General features: G+C 37.9%; 1 protein-coding gene across 1 annotated transcript; it reads right to left on the bottom strand.

Moving 5' to 3' along the window:
• Positions 1–3873: 3873 nt before the first annotated feature.
• LOC129368710 (transmembrane protein 47-like) lies at positions 3874–15028 on the bottom strand. Its single transcript, XM_055043802.1, has 3 exons — positions 14699–15028; positions 11893–12033; positions 3874–6280 (listed from the first exon to the last, which is right to left on the bottom strand). Exons 1-3 carry the CDS (start codon positions 14913–14915, stop codon positions 6099–6101), a joined length of 540 nt encoding a protein of 179 aa, XP_054899777.1. The 5' UTR covers positions 14916–15028; the 3' UTR covers positions 3874–6098.
• Between the last annotated feature and the right edge of the window lie 4405 nt (positions 15029–19433).

Raw genomic sequence — 19433 nt, 5'->3', positions numbered from 1 at the left:
AATATAAATTTAAACTGATAAAACTTAATAAAAAAAGATTGATTGGTCAAATAATTGAAAGGAAATAGAAAAACCTATTTCTGTTTTGTTTGCTGTAATCATAAAAGGATGCCTTCCTAAGATTTATTAGGAGCATTTTAAGCAACCTAAAATGCGTTAGTTTTATTAGAAATGGATTTGTAACTTACTCACTAATTCAATTAAATCAAAAAACACTTTATTGATCACAAAGGAAACAAAAGAAATTTGGGATCAATAAAATCAAATTAATTCAAATTATTCAAAAAGGTTTTGTAGATGGTGACGGCTTTTGGCAAGGCGGATCTCTGACTGAAGACACTGTTTTCCCAAGATAAATACAACCCATAATTGTTCTCTGTTTTATCGGCGTGTTCATATTAGTTGGTACGAGTCACACAGTTGCAGACTTTAAGGTAGCCAGAATATCCTTCAACGTTTAAATGCGTCTGCTTCAAGAAACTTCAGTATTTAGTCTTTAGCTTTAGTTGAGCTATTTGTTTCAAATATGTTGGATCAAGGACACAAGTTTCAATTAAATTACCTTAAAATCTTTTACAATGCCTTGTGAAACTTGCTCATATTTTAATGCTTTTATGAGATTTTTTTTTGTCAAATGTTAAATAAACTCCAGGGTGTAATAGGGACACATTAGATGATCCACTGAAAGTTCACTGGAGACACAGTGGAGTAAATAAGCGTCTTCGCTTCCTGATTTCCTGCTTTTTAGTTATGTTTTTCAGGATGAGTAGAGAGAAAACAAGACCTAAGGAAACATGGTGTGAAAGGCAGGGTATTGGTTAAACATGGGAAGATAAAACATTTAATATCTTCTGAAGGAAGCAGATTATGTGCAAGAATATAGATTAAGGGTCTGGATGAAAGAGAGACATCGTGGAATCACAAAGTCTCCATGGAAAGGATCTGTTTAAACTCTAACCAGTTTATTAAAGCCACTGGGACTTTTGTGTCCGTTAGCCAGATTAAACTCAGCGGGAGTTTTTCAAACATGTTCAGTAATTTGTTTGTTAAATGTGGTGGAATATTTGCTCTTTTCTAAATGTCCAGGGAACCTTAGTAGTCATGAACTCTCTGAAAAACTGGGAGATTACAAAAGACTATAATGATTCAAGAAGATTGTCCTGTACGCATCTCAAATACTTATCCAGCACAAACCTGCTTGGTGCATGATACTCTCTCTCTCTCTCTGTGGTTGAGAAAATGACCACCTGGCTGCAGGTTGACCACAGCTCTATGTTTGATCCAGCATTCATTGACATCCTCAAGGTCAGCCATGGCAGCTGACTGCTTCCCACCAATGTTGTCAGGTTCACGCTGCCCTTTTCTTCTGAACTCTGCTTAGGCCTGGATTTATTTATGGTCATAGATAAATGGTAATAAGAGTTTGTGGATAAGAATTGTGCTCACACTGCGCTTCATCTTATCTGGACGCTGTAAGACAAAGTGGAATATTATGCAAGATATTCAGATAATTTTATCGCACCTAAAGAGATAACACAAGTTACTTGAGTGCAGGATTTGCACCATTCACAGCCCTCAGTAAGAACACATGTAGGTTAAATGGGACCCTGGGGCCTGCAGAGTGGTGACAGTAGAAGAGAAGCAAGTAAAGTTATTTGGGTTAATGTGTAATTTTGGCGGAGCCAGTGTCGATAATAGATTGGTAGGAGGGTAATGTACAGCCCAGGTGTTGCTGTTCAGTCAGTTCATCAGCCTTGCAGCTCGCTGACTCTCATCTTCATGACGATCAGCGGCGCTGAACTACTTCAGGTCTGGTCTTTAGATTTTGTGCTTATTTTCAGAAAATTCTAACATAAATGTTTTAAATGTTTGGGTAAAGCAATGAATTGTTTTCCCTCAGGTGACAGCATGTCAGAGCCGATGTGTCTCTGACCCCCGGGTTCAGTAACTGGAATCTGTCCCTGCAGAGTGAAAGCGTGCAGGGCCTGGCTGGTTACTACACCCAGGGGCCAGGCGAATCTCCGCAGGACAGACTCCCTTCAAATTCTGACTAACAGGATTTTGCAGGATTCACCATCTGCCATCAAAGCTTTGGTCTGTAGTGGTTCTGCTTATTTTCTGTTGATAAAGAAAACACCATCTAATAAAATATATTCAGAATGAGCAGAAGTAGATACAATAAAAAACAAAAACAAAATACAGAGTACCGTTTCAAGCTTAGGTAGAAACAAAGAAAACATTAACAAATGTTTCTCTCCCAGAACCAGCTGTTAATTTTAATAAATTGCGATCTGCATTTGACCAAAAGTGGCATTGCATGTATGTTTATGCTAGACAACTTGACATCACATTCATCTGACCACTAGGTGGAAGAATACCACCATTATAAAGGCTGCTGTTAAACACAACACCCACTAAGTGCACTTAGAAAACAGTCTGGGCACCAGGAAATGTAGCAACTCGCTTTTCTACCAGCACACAGAAACTGTGTCTCTGTCGAGACATTTCATGTTGTTCTTATGACTTTTCTATTGTCAGAGATAAAGCAGAAAGTTGGAGCATCTGTGTGGGCAGAAACCTGAGGGTGAAAGCCTGCAGGCATTCCCACCACTGACCTTTAAGACGGATCTCGGCAGTGAGATGATGCATTTTACAGCCTCTGCTGCTGATTAAAAGTAAAGAAAACCGACAGCAGATAATGAATGTGCATAGTTCAAGGATAAACAAGGTTACATGTGGGAGTAGGAGGACGCTTTATGTTTTTGATCACTGCTATGTCAAAAATGCTCAACTTTACAAACTGTTCTTTACTAATGTAACTAAATCATGCTCTATATAGACTGAATGGAGTCACAATTTGTAAAAGCTGAATTATGATGGCCTAGAACGCCTCACCTCTGACCTTTAGGTCACATTTCTAAGACCCAGAAAGCTAAAGTGCTAGGAAGCATCTTGTTTAACAACCTTCCTGCCTCGCTTTGATTATTGTGATGTGTATAAAAATGCACACTCCGCTTGTCTACATATGTATGGATGCTGTCAATCATGGTGCGGTAAAGTTCAGCAGGCTATGAGGCTTTCACTTACTGTAATTTATATTTTTTAGTAATGCATTGGTACATTTTTATCTATAAAGCTCCCCAGTCACAGGCCACACTTTCAAGATTTGCTCTCCTTTGATTTTCCATTAGTAAAGGTCAGAACTTGGGGGAAAAAAACATTTTCTCTCTCTGCTGCTTTAATGTGAAACACTAAAGCAGGATCTGAAACAATCCACTTTGAAAATCTCAAATTTCTTAAGACAAAGAGAGAAATCTTCTCACGAAACCTACTCTTGTTTTTAGCTAATTTAATTCAGGTCTCTCTTTGTAAATGAGAGCTTGGACCTCAATGAGATACCCTGCATAAATAAATAAGAACATACATTCAGAAAACAGGACTGCACAACTTCATCAAGTCTCCACGGTGAAATAATCTCGATTCCTTTCTCCCTTGGGGGTTGATGATTCTGGTGTAAATACTCTTCGCAGCTGTTCGGTTTTCACGCTGCTGCAGCTGTGGGAAATGTTTATCCCTCTTCAGCTGCAGCAGTTTGCAGACAGCCTTCACCAGCTCAAGTGTGACAATGCTTCCCGTTTTTCCACCAGACACGGGAGGAATGCCACCTTAAACTTTTAACATCTTTAATCGCACCATAAATGAAAATGCACTTGATTAGTGAAAATAGGATTTTTTTTTTTTTTACAATTATTTTGTGAGCTTCTCCCTTGTCTATGTATTTCTGGCACATCACAGCCACGATGGTTAAGATGTGCAAAAATATTCAAACTGAATTTTCTATTCACCACAAAAAAAAAAAAGAGAGAAACATACAACTTTTGAACTAAATATCTTTAATTATTTGGGTAGAAATACAGTAATGTCACAACAAACATACAAACTTGGCTGTAGTTGCACCCCTTCTATTTTTGAATGTAACTTTTTCTAATTTTTTTCTTTTCTCTTGGGGTATAAATACATGACAGACGCCCATTTTCTCTTCTAAATGAGCATCCAAGAGAATATATTCCAACAAGAAAGATGTGTGTTAATACTCATGTCATGAATTAGTCACAACAAAAACTACTCACCTAACCTGTATACATTTATTGGACACCTAATCATAAATTAGGCTTTTTTTTGTTTTCCTATATATTCTGGTTTTTGGATGATACTTTCTTTGTTTTTTTTTTAAAGAATAATGATAATTATAATAATAATAGTGCTTCATTTGTATTAACTTCTGGATAAATTGTTGCCACTTCTTTCTTGGTTATTTTTGTTTGTTTGTTTTTATATTGTTTATTTTCCTCCAGTTTCCATTTAAAGTCTATTTGGCTGTGAATACAACAGTTAGACCATAAAATAAATCTAGATTTTGCTATTATTGTTATTAAAGCACAGCAATAAAAAGGGATTTATTTTCAGTGACTTTGTTAAATGCTGTTTAAGAAACAATTTTCCATCCTAAATTTATGAGTAAATTGTTAAAATGCAGTAAAATGAGGTACTGAACATTAAAATGTTCCATGTAGCTACATTGCTAGCTCGCAGCCCCGTTGGAGCCTCTTTAAATAGCTTCCGCCTTCCTCTGAGGAATGTGTTCCAGATAATGATGGTGGTTCGGTGGCTGTTTAGTCTGCAGCAGAGCCGTCCACCGGAGTCAAGGCCTCGTTTTATTTATGTACCTGCTGCAACGGCTCCTTATACTTGAACTGCCAGTAAAGAGCTTTCAGGTGAACCAAGGTGAAGCTAAACAATCACTGGTTTAGTTACAACTGAAATATCTCAATTCCTTGTTTTTTGTTTTAAAGAACCTGTATTAACAAAGTTAGGAAGTTTACACTAGACAGAGGGATGAAGATACACAAAATGAGAGTTTGTGTAAACTCTCAAACTACAAACATATGTCAAATGTGTCATGTAGTGAAGCATGATTCAATGAATTTCACTCATCAGCTAGCAGCCTGGACTTCATGCTGGCAACCAGATATAATAACTTAGAACTGCTTTGCACACTTTTAAGAATTTGAAGGACAAACCTTTTTTTTTTTTTAAAGTGCCACATTTAAGATGTTAACTGAAATAGTCATGGGAATGAGCGCAGACATCAAACCGCATTGCATTGTGGGACTGTTGATGTCTTAGTTTCAGCTCTGATAAACAGGAGTCCATAGGCAGCAGTCAGAGAGAGAGAGAGCCGAGATAAAAACAATAATAATAAAAAGAGATGAAGGGGAGACTATGGCCTGTAATCATGATACAATTAAGACTTTAAAAATGTTTTCTGGTCCAGGATTTTCCTCCTGCAGTTTTTGGTTTTGTTGACATTCTTAAAATGTAGGGATTTGTCTATTAATGCATAAAAAAATGAGTCTGACTGAAAATGTCCTTTTGTTAATGCAATATTATGCTTCAAACTGGTTTGTATTTTTGTTTCTGTGGTGTACAGTTATGACAGTTTGTAAAAAAATATGTCAAACAAAACACATAGAAATATTTGTATTGTAGAGTTTATGGGACAAACTACTGTGACTGTTTTTCAGAGGCTACACATCTATAAAAAAATGTCTAATTTACACTTATTAGATATGCTTTAATTTAAGAGGGGAAATTTACACTGAATATCTGGAAAGAAAGAGAATTATGCCATAAATACACTATAAAAATAAAATAATAAAAAAAAAGAAATGTGGAGGTCAGTCAGTCCTGGTGATTAGTCAGCCCCGGCACATTCAGGTCATTTCTAACAATAAACATCCTGGAAACGTCCAGCAGCCCAAGCCAGTCCGGAAAACTCTGTGCTTTAGTGTTGCCACTTCGCCCCCTCCACCAAACGCCACCGGCAGCTGAGTGTGACTGCAGGGTGGAGGTGGAGATCCACTCCCACAGCCCTGGCCCTAAATAGCACCTTCACAACCTGTCTAAAAATAACAGCAAGAGCAAGACAGGAGGCAGAAACAAGACATGGGCTCTGCTGACGTACAGGCCCTGTGCAGCGCAAAAAGAAGTTTCTGTGGGTTTATGTTTGCATTTTCAGCAGCGCGGCAGGGATTTCACTAATACATGGCATCCTCGTAAATGTCCGTCCGCAGGCAGAAGAGTATCCCTCCGCCCAGCATGAAAATGGTGGCTCCCCAGCCGAGTCCGTAGCCCCAGTTGAACTCGTGATAGGTCTGTAGAACCGTTCCGTCAATAAACTTGATTGGGTAGAGCACCAGGGCACAGGCCTGCAAAACAACTACAACCAGAAAGACAGCCATGAGATTATGCTCCTCAATAAACAAACAAAGATTTTATCAGCAGTCTTCCACGTTACATTACTCACATAAACTGAAATGTCGTACAACTGTTCAGTTTTTTTGTTCTGTAAAATATATGTTATTGGGGTATTGACTCTTCTAACCAGAAAAAAAAGAGACTCACTGTTATTTCTTTCATAACCTAAAAGTCAAAGCCTGTAATGTACACAGGGAAATGCAAACAATAGCATATTCCTAATCTATGAAAGCATAGATTAGTAGTCATACTGTACAAAGTGTATTAGAGGAAAACATGAAAAAAAACCAATGGTTGTTCAACGCATTGTAGAGTTCCCACATATGTGGTTTAAAATAGGGAAAATCTTTCCTAAAGTGCTCTGCAAACAGCATAAAAAAATTACAAAAATAAGCTTGTGAGCAAAATTGGTCAATTTTCTGCTCCATTGGCCATGATTGATGGCAGCAACCATTACCATACTCAATCTAGAATATGTGCTCCACTTTTCTTTTATTGTTTCACTGAAGTCTTTCACTTAGTTTATTCAGATATTTTTCGAGTTATTTTGATAGTTTTTCTTTCTCTCTGCCTTAGAGAAGCAGAAATAATTTGGAGATTTTTCTCCAAATTCAAAATCTAACATTGCTTCTGGATTAATTCTCTTTTTTGAAGTTCTTTTTTCCTCCCATTTTACAAACTAACGGTCTGTAACATGTTTGCGCCGTTATCAGTGGGAAGACATTCAGTGTAAACAGTTCTTGGTTTAAAGAAGATAATGTGATATTAATGAAGCTGAACATGAAACAGCTTCCAGGCTGAAATGATGATTAAAAGTTGATGGTTTGACTATAAACAAGACCTGATGGATAAAACCAGTGAGATGTTTTTTCAAAAATAAACTGAACATAACATGTTTACACAATGACTGATTATTGATTAATGATTATTAATTTATTTGTTCTGATGCTTGAAATGATCATATTCTGACGTACTAAATATTTACTTCGGCTTAAGTCTATTGTTCTTTTACTTTTTGTCATTTCAAATTCATAAACATGCCTATTGAGTGAATAAAAAAAAACAATCCTTGCTTTTCTGCATTATACATATATAAATAAAGCAATGCTGAATAGTGCGGCCTGAATTATTGGATTTATCGCCACGATTCAATACTGTGTAGATTATTCTTTTGCTGCAGCTACAGTTGTTTGTCTCCATATTTAAAACCATAAATTTCACACACGGTCCTATATATTCATTCATTAATGTAATCTACTTTTACCACGTATCTTGTACTCTGCTGTAAAATTAATTTAATAATAAAAAAATGAATAAAAGTGCAAATATTAACCCGTAAAATATCAAGGGTATAGTCATGATTTTCTTATAGTTTTAAAAACTGCAGCTCCATGATTCATTTTGTCTGCCAATGATTTCAAACAAACCTACAATTTATACATTTGTTTGCAATTGTAGGATTATTGTATACAGGTGTAAATAGTACTTCTAATGGCAGCTGGTTATGGTTGGTTTTATTTCAGGTTAAAAGAAATCAGATTTTCATACATGGTAAGAATGAAACCAAAAGCCATCATGAATCAATTCCTTTCTACTTCACTAATATGCAAAGCTTCATCTTGGTTTATCTAAAAACCCAATAAAAAAATGGCTCTAATGTGAAGAAAGATGCCAATACTTGAAAGTCACAAAGCAAAAAAGGCCTTAAATTAGTTTGGTGTGTTGTGAATTATTACTACGCATACCTTACAACTTCACAGATAAAAAGGTTTTTCTAAAGACGGTGGATTCTGTTTCTGCTTGAAGTGGCTTCTCCCCGACAGCGACAGACATTTAGAGCAGATGTTGGCACCCACAACATAAGGCTTGTTCACGCAAGGAAGTGTGAAGAGTCGCAAACATCAGCCGTTATTCTCTTAATCTCCGCCTCACATATGGGCGAAGGCTTTTGCTGTAACGTCATGAATCATCCTTTCCTCCCCACCATTCGGACGCAAAATAATTCACACTGCGCTCGCTCCTTTGCACGCATGCTGGGCGACTCTTGAGGACTTTAAAGGTGTTTCCACCTTTCCTTCCTACAAGACGCAGTGGAGACCCGGGCCGTGTTCGCTGAGGCCCGGCAGAGTGAGCTGAGGTCATATTTCTGGAAAGAAAATAAATACCAGAGAGTCACAGTCCTCCTGCCAAGAGGCTTTTAACAATCCAGCCCTTCTGCTCTGCTCTGCTGAGGACTCCTGAGTCTGTATGGAGACATTTTCTCTCCAGGCTCTTAAGGCAATTACACACAGGAAGGAATAACACGGCATTCCCACGCTTGGCAGTAAATGTATAACAGGGAGAGCCTCAGCCACTGACAGGACTACAGTGCTCCTTTGTGGCAGCTGTTTGCACAGAGAGAACAATACAAAGCTTCCTTTTCAATGCCATTCAGTGTTAGAAAGTTACATTTTGCTCCGTTTTACAGAGGCTTGAGAAAGTCTGTTATCTACTTTCACATTTTGTCAAGTTGCAACCAGGCCCATCGCAATAAACAATAAATAATAAATAATAAATCAAATAATTGCATAATATATTAGAACAAGCTCAATAATTTCCATCTGCATGATTTATCATTTTTGCAAAATAGATAATTGGATCATAAAACAACAACAAAAAACAATCTGCAAGTCTTGCCACAGGATTTCAATTTGATTGAAGTCTGGACTTTGACTAGGTCATTCTGAGAAGTGAATACGGGTTAATCTCCACACTTCCACTGTAGTTGTGTCGTCTACATTTAGACTAAACGTAAACTATTTAAAACACAATTTGTGAACTTTGGTACCTTTTCCTAAATTCCTCACCATCCACTGCTTTTGGAGCAACAACGTAAATAAAAATAAAATTTCCGAGCCGTGACAAATTTTATTTCATCAATTCGAAGCCGGTGGCCATTAGCACAAACTAATCGTGAAAAAGAACAAACAGAAATTCTTCCTTTGCCAGTAACAACAACCATGTTTTCCCAAACATGACCCAACTGAAGTGGTTTTGCGTTTTACTAGAAAAAGCAGTAACTTGTTGTAAGAGATGCCTGGCAGCCTAAGCGCTCATTAACTAGCATCAGTGATGGGTCTAGTCCATCAATTAGATTTCATTGATCCAGAAACCGCCCCTTCTTGTTTGAATGAATTTCCTGCATGTGTTGCCACGGTTGCGGCCATTGTTTACTCTCCGTGATGGCCGCCGGGTACTTCTTGTGATGCCTTTGCAAACACACCATTAATTGTGGTTGATCAAAAGGAGACCAAGCTATTTCAGGCAGCAAAAGCTTTTTTTTCCCCTCCATATTTATGCTGATCGTGTTTCTTCTCAGTTGTAGTTCATTTCAAACTGCGCCAAATGTTTCTGATGAGTGATGGCCTGAGCTCAGGATCCACAGCGGTTCACTACAGACTTGTGTTGTAATATGTGAACTATGTGGCCCAAAAGCCCAGAACAGCAGACTTCAGAAATTTGATCTCAGCGTTTGAGCTCAGATCCCTGTGAAAGTTCAATGACCAAATGTTTTCATAGTAAAGTCAAAGACACCCATTTGATTTTCAAAACTTTGACTAATTATGTCAGTTTGAATTTTTCTGCAGGTTTTGTACAAACTGGAGTTTTGAAAGACAAACAGCCGGGTCAGGATGCCCCCTTCGGTCCGGCTCGCTAATTAGGCTAAGTGTTAACAGGTCAATAAACAACCTTGGATTAATGTTGTATGTGTAAAATTGCCAAGAATTTGGGAAATTTATCATCAAACGAAGTGGATAAAGCTGTGATGTCTCTGTATTCATGGTGGAAAGCTGAAAAATGGTTTATGTTTGTAACATAAAGACCATGGCAGAAGGCAGGAAGCTCAAGCGGACGTTTAACAAAAGTCTTGTCACCGCCTTCACACTCGTAATTAAAAGAACAGAAACATTTTCAACAAATAAAAATCTGAGAAGTCGGGCCTCCACTTATATTCAGCCGCCTTTAATCAGATACCCATAAATAAAATGACGTTCCACCACAGCATGCGTGTAATTTAATCTCACTCTAAATCCAGCTGTTGTGTGAAGGCCTGAGAGGTTTGCTAGAGAACATTAGTGACTAAATGGCATCATAAAGACCAGGGAACAAAACAGGAAGCTTAAGGGGACGTTTGAAGCAGGGCTAGGATATAAAACAACATCCCAACCTTAGAAAAGCTTGCAAAGAACCTTAACGTTATCTGAAAATGGAAAGAGTATGCTGCTGTTGGGTATGAACCGCTTACCTAATCTAACAGGCTTATCCCACGGTTGCTTTAGAAGAGATCTGCAGCTCAGATAGATGAATTGGTTGTCAAAGGAAAGCCATCATTGAAAGAAGTTTTATTTGCAGTTATCAATTTTAAATGAAGGAGACACAACAAACATGTAGAAGAAAGAGCTTCGGGAGACCAAAGTTGAACTTTCCGGCCAACAAATGTATGTAGATCACTCATCACCGATCTCCCAAAGTTAAGGAAATTAGGGATTTATCTAGTGAAAAAGTTCAATTTTGCATATTTTGACCAATTTTCCAGAGAGTTCCAACTTTTGTGTATTTTATCCTCATACAATGCAAAAACACAATTATTTCACTTAGAAGACGACATTCTTCCCATGTTATAAGTGAATTTTTCTGCCAATAAAACAAGCACTTTTTCATCAATATTATGAAATTATTCACCTAAAACAAGTCTCTATGTTTTGATAGAAAGTAACTTGTAAGTTAGTTTTGCCTTATTTCAGGTTTACGAAGATATTTGCACTAGAAACTATTTGGTAAGATTTTGTGTTTTTGCAGCGTACAAATGGGGAATTAAAAGCCTTTTGACCCTGGACTTAATTTAGCACATAATAAACGTGTCATAAAGTTTCCATGCTGAGAAGCATAAAGTTTTCTTGACACTCTGAAACTGATTAGGTTTATTTGTAGTGTGCTGGACATCTGTTTCTTATTTAATTTGACTTTATTTTGGAAGTTGCCACTGCTTGAAGTCAGTGTGAGTAACGTGCTGTGATAGTGAGTGGTTAGGGTTTCACTACTGCTAAGCTAAATGAGGCTTGAGTTATGACTCAGTTATTACAGTCTCTATAGTCTTCATGGAAGAATGTGTCTTCATGATTCTTCCTAATTACACGTTTCAGATTTAGATCCTCCGCTACAGAGTTTGGTTTGGCCCAAAAGATCTTTCCACAAAGCAGGACTCCATCGTATGAGGCAATGCTGGGTGAGCTGTCTCTAATGGCTCCCCCACCCCTTTACTTTAGCTGGTAGGGTTGGAAATTCTGCGGCTGCCGTTTCTTGGCTCAAGCAGCGGCAGCAACTCTCCAGACTGAACCTCACAAAAATATGAGCTCAACCACCAAACCTCATTCTGATGGTTTTCTTTTTTTCCATTTCTGCATCGCCTCTGTTTAATGGGAGCATAGAAAAGAAAAACGTGGAAGCACAGAAACTATTGTGGTGAATGCAAATCAGTTGTCCCTTCCATCCCCAAATGCGCTCGCTCAAAGAGAGCCGTAAAGGCCGGCCCACCTGCAGTGAAGAGGAACATCGCCACAATGCGGTAGTGCTGCCTCTTCGTACCCCAGCAGAGGGAAATGAGGGCCACCAGAAATGCCACCAGAGTCGCGATGGCGCCGGCCCCCAGGAGCACCAGGGTGGCGATCTGCCAGTCTGCAGGACAGGACACAGGCAGGTTAGAGAGGAGCATCCCACTCTGACAACAAAACACCTGATTCAGAGCGCAACGCGGCTGAATTGAAGCGTTGTGTCAAACAGCACAAAGGAAGTGCTAATCCTACACAGAGAACCGAACAGAGCAGAACAGACTCAAGCCTGCAGGAGAGAATCAGGAACACGAGTAACAAGCCGCAAAAACAATGTACGCATTACTGTAGAGAGAAGGTAACTGATATTGGGGTCTCAACATTTTACTTACATGCAATTAAAATATTAGGAAAACCAGGATGTTGGGTAACATTTTACCTTTTGGGTGCGTCTTATGCACACTGATATGTCCTTAGCATGACAAAACCTGACATGAACATGAAGGAGTCTTCATGAATGCTTATGACTGTTGTCATGAAGTGTCATTTGGTAAATAATGACATACTTTTAATGCAAGTTTTGAAGGAACAACAGTGCCTTTAGGCTTCGAGAACCGAATGTAGCAGAAATCTCTCCACTGCTGTTCTTCATACAACCAGGTTGAGTCCAAATGTTTCCTCTAGCAGGAATGTGAAAAATCCAAAAGTTTGCTAAAGCTTCTTTAGCTTTGAACCTGTGGAGGATTGTGTATGGGCTGGTGAACAAGAAGAATCGTATCTTTTAAGAAGGCTCTGAAGGAGTGAACGTGGGAAAGTTTCACAAACGTAGCACAACTGCAGCTATCACGTGGAAATCAACAAGTATAGGACGTTCTACTTGGAGATTTTGGTGCTCTAGTGTTGGCAAATCCCTTTTTACAGTCATCCTTGGTGACTTGTAAAACAAAATGTCAATAGTCTAACTCCAAGCAAACTGCTGCTGCTCCTTTCAGAAAAGTAAAACTCAGACATTCTTTCCATCGTAACATATTTTTCCTGAGAATACCTCCACAACCGCAGGCGGATAAAACTGCACGTTTACCCTATTTTTCTTCTTTTTTTTAAGACTGGACCATAACAATCTAACCAAGCCTTGAGCTCTGACCCAAACCATAAAAGGATAAGTCGAGTTGTTTTTACATCCCCCTCTTGTCCTCCAAAGAAACATTTTATCACTGCTCTCTGAACGTAGTTTGCTGAAACTCCAGAAGATATTTTTCTCACCATCTTTATTCCATTATGTGGTTACATATTTGCTCTGACACACAGAGAAACAATGTTCTCACATTACAAGTATGCTTCTTCTCTAACATTGTTTTTAATCAATCCAGTCACCTGCATGTGATTTTCTTTGGGACAATGATGTCACTCCAAAATCAAATAAGTCAACGAACCTTTGGGAGAGCATGAGGACATGTGGATGATCGCCCTTTGTTGCCTTTTGCAGATCTCCACCTTTGACCCCCACACGCCCCACTCCACTGTTGTTTTAATGAGCTCAAAGCAGTGGGCCCGCCTCCTATTCACCCCAACACATTCCACAGGCTGCAGGTCCCTGTTTGTTTCTGGAGAGGATTGTGAGATAAACTGGTGCTGGATGTTGACTTAGCAAGTCCAGGTTTGGCCCCTCTGAAGCCAGAAAGGAGGAGGATGTGGAACGTGACAATTTAAACCACGTTAAATCCTTCTGGTGGTTGGAGTTTAATGTGCCAGAGATGTTTACGGTGGAGTTTTCTTTAAGGAATTCAATGTCAAATCAGCTAGTACATTGGGTCGTCAGCTCTAATCTGTGGCTGCAAAACAAAATAAAACAAAACACAATGAGTGTTATGGGCCACGCTTGATTTACTTAACGGTGGAAAACTTTTAGATTTAAAATATTCTCTAGGGAGTCCACACCAAGACAGCAACAGCTGCTAAAGCCAGCAATGCTAGTTGCTAACATATGATGCTGAATACAATTTACGTCAACTTCAAATCCTTTTCTTAGTTTGGCCGTTTTAAATGTTGCCTGTGCTTCTAATTTAAATAGTTTGAGAAAGACAGACATATCTGCACTTTTTGGAAAGAGATATTGACTAAATTTGATGTGGACAACTCAGCTTTTAAAAACATATCTGCAGAAACCAGTCACAGTTCATCCTTTCACTGAACATTTCCCTAAAACACAAACTAAAATTACAGAAAAACAATGTCCAACCATCAAGATTTGAAATACATGAACCAAAAGTTCAGTTCAACCTTTACTGTCTCTTCCTAAAAGTAAATAAAGCAAATTTTACCTGGCAAAAGGAGCTTTTAGAAAGCATAATAATAATAGAAAGCAGTATATTTCTTAGAGATGCTATTTGAGTTAAGATCTTTCAGTGTTACCAAACACTGAAAGATTTCTTAAAACTACACCAATAAGAAGACAGGGATTTTGTCACAGGTGCATCTTTTTCAAGGTGAGATTAGCAAATTATTTAGTAAATAACCTTCCTGATTTGTGGTATTTTTGATCAAAAGAACACCAAGTGGCTTCCTAAATGAGCAGCAGTAAAGACTTCACACCTTTTCCCATCAAACAACATCATTCAGGTCTTGCTCTCTATTTTTAGAAGCTTTTTGCGCCAAAAAAAATCTGATTATATTAGGAGTGTTCAGCACCAGAAGCTCCAAGTCATTCCAGAAAACTAAAGACAACAACCTCTGTAAAATAACCCAGCAGAAACAAACAACAAACAAAAGCCTCTTCCTCCTCCTCCTCCTACCAGACGTGAGGGTGGAGAAGCAGCTCCACGCAGCCTCCTCCGCGGCTCGCCGCGCCTCGGACTGGGAGCAGGACTCCCAGAGAGACAGGGAGAAATGCTCGGCGGTGACCCAGGCTGGACTCAGCAGAGCCACCACGTCCAGGCACAGCGCCAGGAAGACGCAGAGCAGCGCGATCAGCTTGAAGGGCCGGAACACGTACACCTCGTCCACGGACATCTTCTCAGTCCCGGTCAGCGGCGGTAGCGGCGGCAGCAGCTCTCCGGCGGTCGACGCGCCTCTTCTGCTACCATCACCCTCTCCGCTTTGTCTGAGCCCAGCTGGGAAGGTTGCCTGGGACACTTCCGGTTGCATGGACCTTTCACAATAAAGGACCACGTGAAAAAGAGTTTTTGTTTGTTTTTATTGCAGCGGCCTCAGTTGATGTTTTATTAATGATTTATGAGTCATTGAGTAAGTAATTACAACTAATAAAAACTGTTTACTACTAAATAATACGACTACTATTACTACTGCTAATAATAATAATACAAAATATTGTATTTGTAACATTTTCATCTGTTTTGTCAAATTTAGCACATGAGTGGAAATATTTGTAATTTTAAAATGTAAGATAAAAATAAACAATTAATGAAATAACCAATAAGTTATTGAACTACAACCAGTACTTTATTATTATTACACCAGTACTTTATTATTATTATTATTATTATTATTATTATTATTATTATTATTATTATTATTATTATTATTATTATTATTATTATTATTATTATTGTATCTAGAAATAATCCTGATGTTTTTCCAAAATAACTTTCAGCATCAATCATTCCAAATAATTTTGCTAATAAAAAATTATGCCAAATTGCTTAATGTAAAGATATTTGTTTTATACAAAAAATATATAAAAAATATGAGTTTTTTGGTAAAAGTTACATACAACCATAGGGTTATATTACAACCCTAGGGCATTATGGTTGTAATACTCATCACAACCATATGATGAGTATGGTTGTGATGATGTGTTTTTTTTCTCTTCCATTTTGACAATAACGGCACCATGACAAAATGTCGTGTCGTGTTGTTGACTTCTTCAACAACACAACTTGTTGAAGAAGCCGTGTTGGAAAGAGAAAACTCTTTATTATAGGCACAATTTCAAGGCATCAAATTAAGAAGTTAAATTTCTTCAACTTTTCTATTTGGTATATAAATATATTTCAAATCTAAAAATGCATCACTTTTAATAAATGAAGGTAACAAATAGTTACTCAACTGTGCTTTAATACTGGACTATGTGCCTGGAAAATGCATAACACAAATTTAAGGAACTTCCAAGCAGTTTTTCAGACAACAATTTTTATATAACTCACTAAATCAGCAACACATAATAAAGTAACCTCTACAGTTTATTTTTAAAGAACAAAAACAAGAGCACCTTTTGTCTTTGGACTGATTAAATTTAAAATGCTTTTGGCTTTTTAAAATAAATAAATAAAAAAACATCCAGTATGAATCCATCATTCTCTGAACTCCCTGTCGATGCAGCTGCTCTGCACCGCTGACAGCGTCCAGCAGAGGGCAGCCTTGCAACATTCTTTCTCCCCTTTTCATTTAGCAAATAGTCGGATATACTAATTTACTACTGAATTGTTCCCATGGTCAGTGGTTGCTGACAAATGTTAAGAGATTTCAGCAGGACATATACACTACTGCAAAAACAGAACATAAATCTTTACATTTAATGATTAAACATACAGATTCTTGGTGTAAATGGACCCATATTCATGCAGAGGATGGGGAGTCTTCATTTCACATTTTATTTGAAAAACTTGTAGAGAAAGAAGATCATAATTGTGAGTCATAATTTTTCTGAAATTAATGTTTTTATATATTTGCTGCACCACAGTAGATTTATATTGCAGACTGGACCATGAAAATGCATCAAAACTTTCTTCCTTAAAACTGTCTTGGTGTTTTTGGTAAATATGCACAGAAGCAAGTGTAAAACATTATGATGATCTCTGGTAGTTAAAGGAGTCTGCATGGTTTTTACCTGATAGAAGCTCTGAAATGTATTCAGTATATCAAAACTAAAGCATTTCTCCTGATAGTTCAGCAATTGTTGATAATTATGGAGTTAAACAAAAACAAAAGTCTAAAATGTGACCCAATATAGTAGCACTGTAGTTTATATTGCACCATATTTGTACCGATTGTTATTCTAAATCCTGTTTTGGGGATTCAAGTCCTTTTCATAACTGAAAAAAAAAGTGGACAAAGATCAAAAACTGCAGAGGCCAAGAGGCTGTGATGCTTTTTTGAGTTTTACTGTTGTTCTTGTTGTGCCCTCATGATGTCCCCAGTGCTTCTGTAAAAGCTCCTCACTTTGTTTTCTATTCTTAGTCAAGGCAAGTCAATACCTCCCAGTATATCCACTCTGCTTGTGGGCTTGTTTGCTCAGTCCAGTGGTAGCCGGATCTCTGTTTGCTTGCCTTGTTACCTTTTGTACTCATTATTCTTGATTCGGTTGCTTGCACCTCGACTATAAAACACAGCAGGAGACATTACCCTCGACATTTAGGAGTTTCGTTGACCTGAAAGATTTGAACAACTGTCTGCATTTCAAGCAGCAGTTGAGCAACACTTACATAAAATACCTGTAACATAAAGGTCCTGTCTGCTGAGATTTCTTTGTGATTTTTTTTTCTGTACTAAGCAACTAAACTTTTAGGGTCTGATATTTACTTTCAGTTTTACTAGAACCACAAACACTCATCTTCTTTTCATTTTTGTTTGCAGGTTTCGACAAATCTCTGCTGCTGTTTCCTGTTTTTCTGCTGCTACATAAAGAGACCAGAAGCTCCTCACTTTGTGCCCCACATTGTACAAACAAAGAGACTCTGCAGCCTTGTTGTCGAGTTTTTCTTTCTTTCTTTTTTTAATTCCTCCCCTATCATTTGGAGCCTGGATTACAGGTTTTCAGCATATCTGACATAATGAGAGTTTCAGACTAATACCACCCTTCTCCATCCTAATACTGCTGCCAAGCTGCCAGCAGGGCATCTGAGTAGGGGGGTATCTGGCATTAAGTGTATCCATGAACAGCGCGTCGCCGGTTTATTTTGAAAGCCCCTCCTCCCAGAATGCCCTGTCATCCTCCTCCAAAAGCCCCTCATTAGAAAATCTGCAGAGCAGACAAAGCTACTTGAGACAGCAAAATGGTAGCTGCCCACATAGAGATTTAAACGAGCCACAAAGAGAACGCAAGTCTTGCATTATAGTTTTGGATTGTCTTCTCCTACAAAACCCCTGCTAGTCTGAGCCACACTTGAAACATGAAGATAAATTTGTCCAGACTCCCACACGCTGCCACACGTATCACTGAGATAAGTGTATAAAGAACCAAATGCATAAACGACAAAGAAGAAACTAGTAGCAGAAAGGATGGAAGAGGAGAACTGGAATGTGAGATTCAACATGTTTTATGGTGACAGGTTACACTGTGTCTGTGATGAGGACCAGGCTTCATCGTCACCTGATGTCATCATCATGGATTTCCTGAAGTGGCTGATTAAATGGCAGTAAGCCTCTCAAGCCTTTTTTTCTGCCTGTGAATGAGCTTCCATGGTAACTGGTAAAGGCCCTGTTTAACGATGGCGGCACATTTTAACACATCGCTGTCCTACTCATCTCCTAACAGTGAATCAAGAGGATCCGTGCTGCTATCCAGCTCTACAAAAGCAGGTCCTTAAAAGACCCAAAAGGTATTTCAAACTGCCTGTGACTCAGAATGATTTGCTGCCTGGATTTATTACTCGTCCTGCGATTAACCATCGTTTTTATAAATCTTAGACATAATTGTAACCACTTACAGGAAAAAGTGCATACGTTTTCTACTGTATATATTTTCTGACTGGTACTTCATTTATTTTTGGCATAAATGCAAACAAACCAAAATTTACTTTGCTCTGAAGATGTTTATCAACAACATCTCAATAAACAATCTGCTGCCTGTTGGTTTAGGTGGAGATAATATCACACTTCTTATTGAATCATAAATCAGACATTATCATTCTTTAAGCAGTTTATTGTTTTTATATCAAATTAGATTGTATTAGCACAATAAAAGAAACAACTATTTTAGATGTATGCAGAGTTCATTGACACCAAACATAAGTTTAGATTGTATTAGTTTAGTATAAGTTTTGTTGTGGTTATTTTTACTAATTGTTTTAGTTATTAAAAATTTAAGTCTCCACTCACTTAAAAAATTTTATTGTTTTTTTTGTTGTTGTTGCCAAACAAAATTAAATTGTTTCATTTTACATTTCATTCATTTTTAATTTAACCAAGTACTGCTAATCATCATTTATCAAGAATCTTTGAATTTCTACAGTTTTATTAATTGATCTTACAGTTGTTTGTTTGTCCTGTGTGTCTGTAAAGACACAGGACCACCCTCCTGTAATGACATCCAGGACATGCGTCCTGTCCTGGATGTCCTGCAAGGACAAGAACGTGTTTCAATTAATAACAATTAATTATTAAGACAGGCAATATTTCATATCCTCTCACCAGGATATGCCTCCGTATCTCTCAAGTCAAGAACCATAAGTTCATTGGAGTCCACTTTCAAAGTTTTATTCACTTTCAGAACCCAATGATTAAAAATCTTTTACTCTAAATGTATTATTTGTCACATATAGATAGTGAGTTTTTTCCCATCATTTACCC

This window comes from Poeciliopsis prolifica, unplaced genomic scaffold (assembly GCF_027474105.1).
Source record: "Poeciliopsis prolifica strain line A6 unplaced genomic scaffold, Auburn_PproV2 SCAFFOLD019, whole genome shotgun sequence".
In the NCBI taxonomy this organism is placed as follows: Eukaryota; Metazoa; Chordata; class Actinopteri; order Cyprinodontiformes; family Poeciliidae; genus Poeciliopsis; species Poeciliopsis prolifica.
This window is presented reverse-complemented; position numbering and strand designations above follow the sequence as displayed.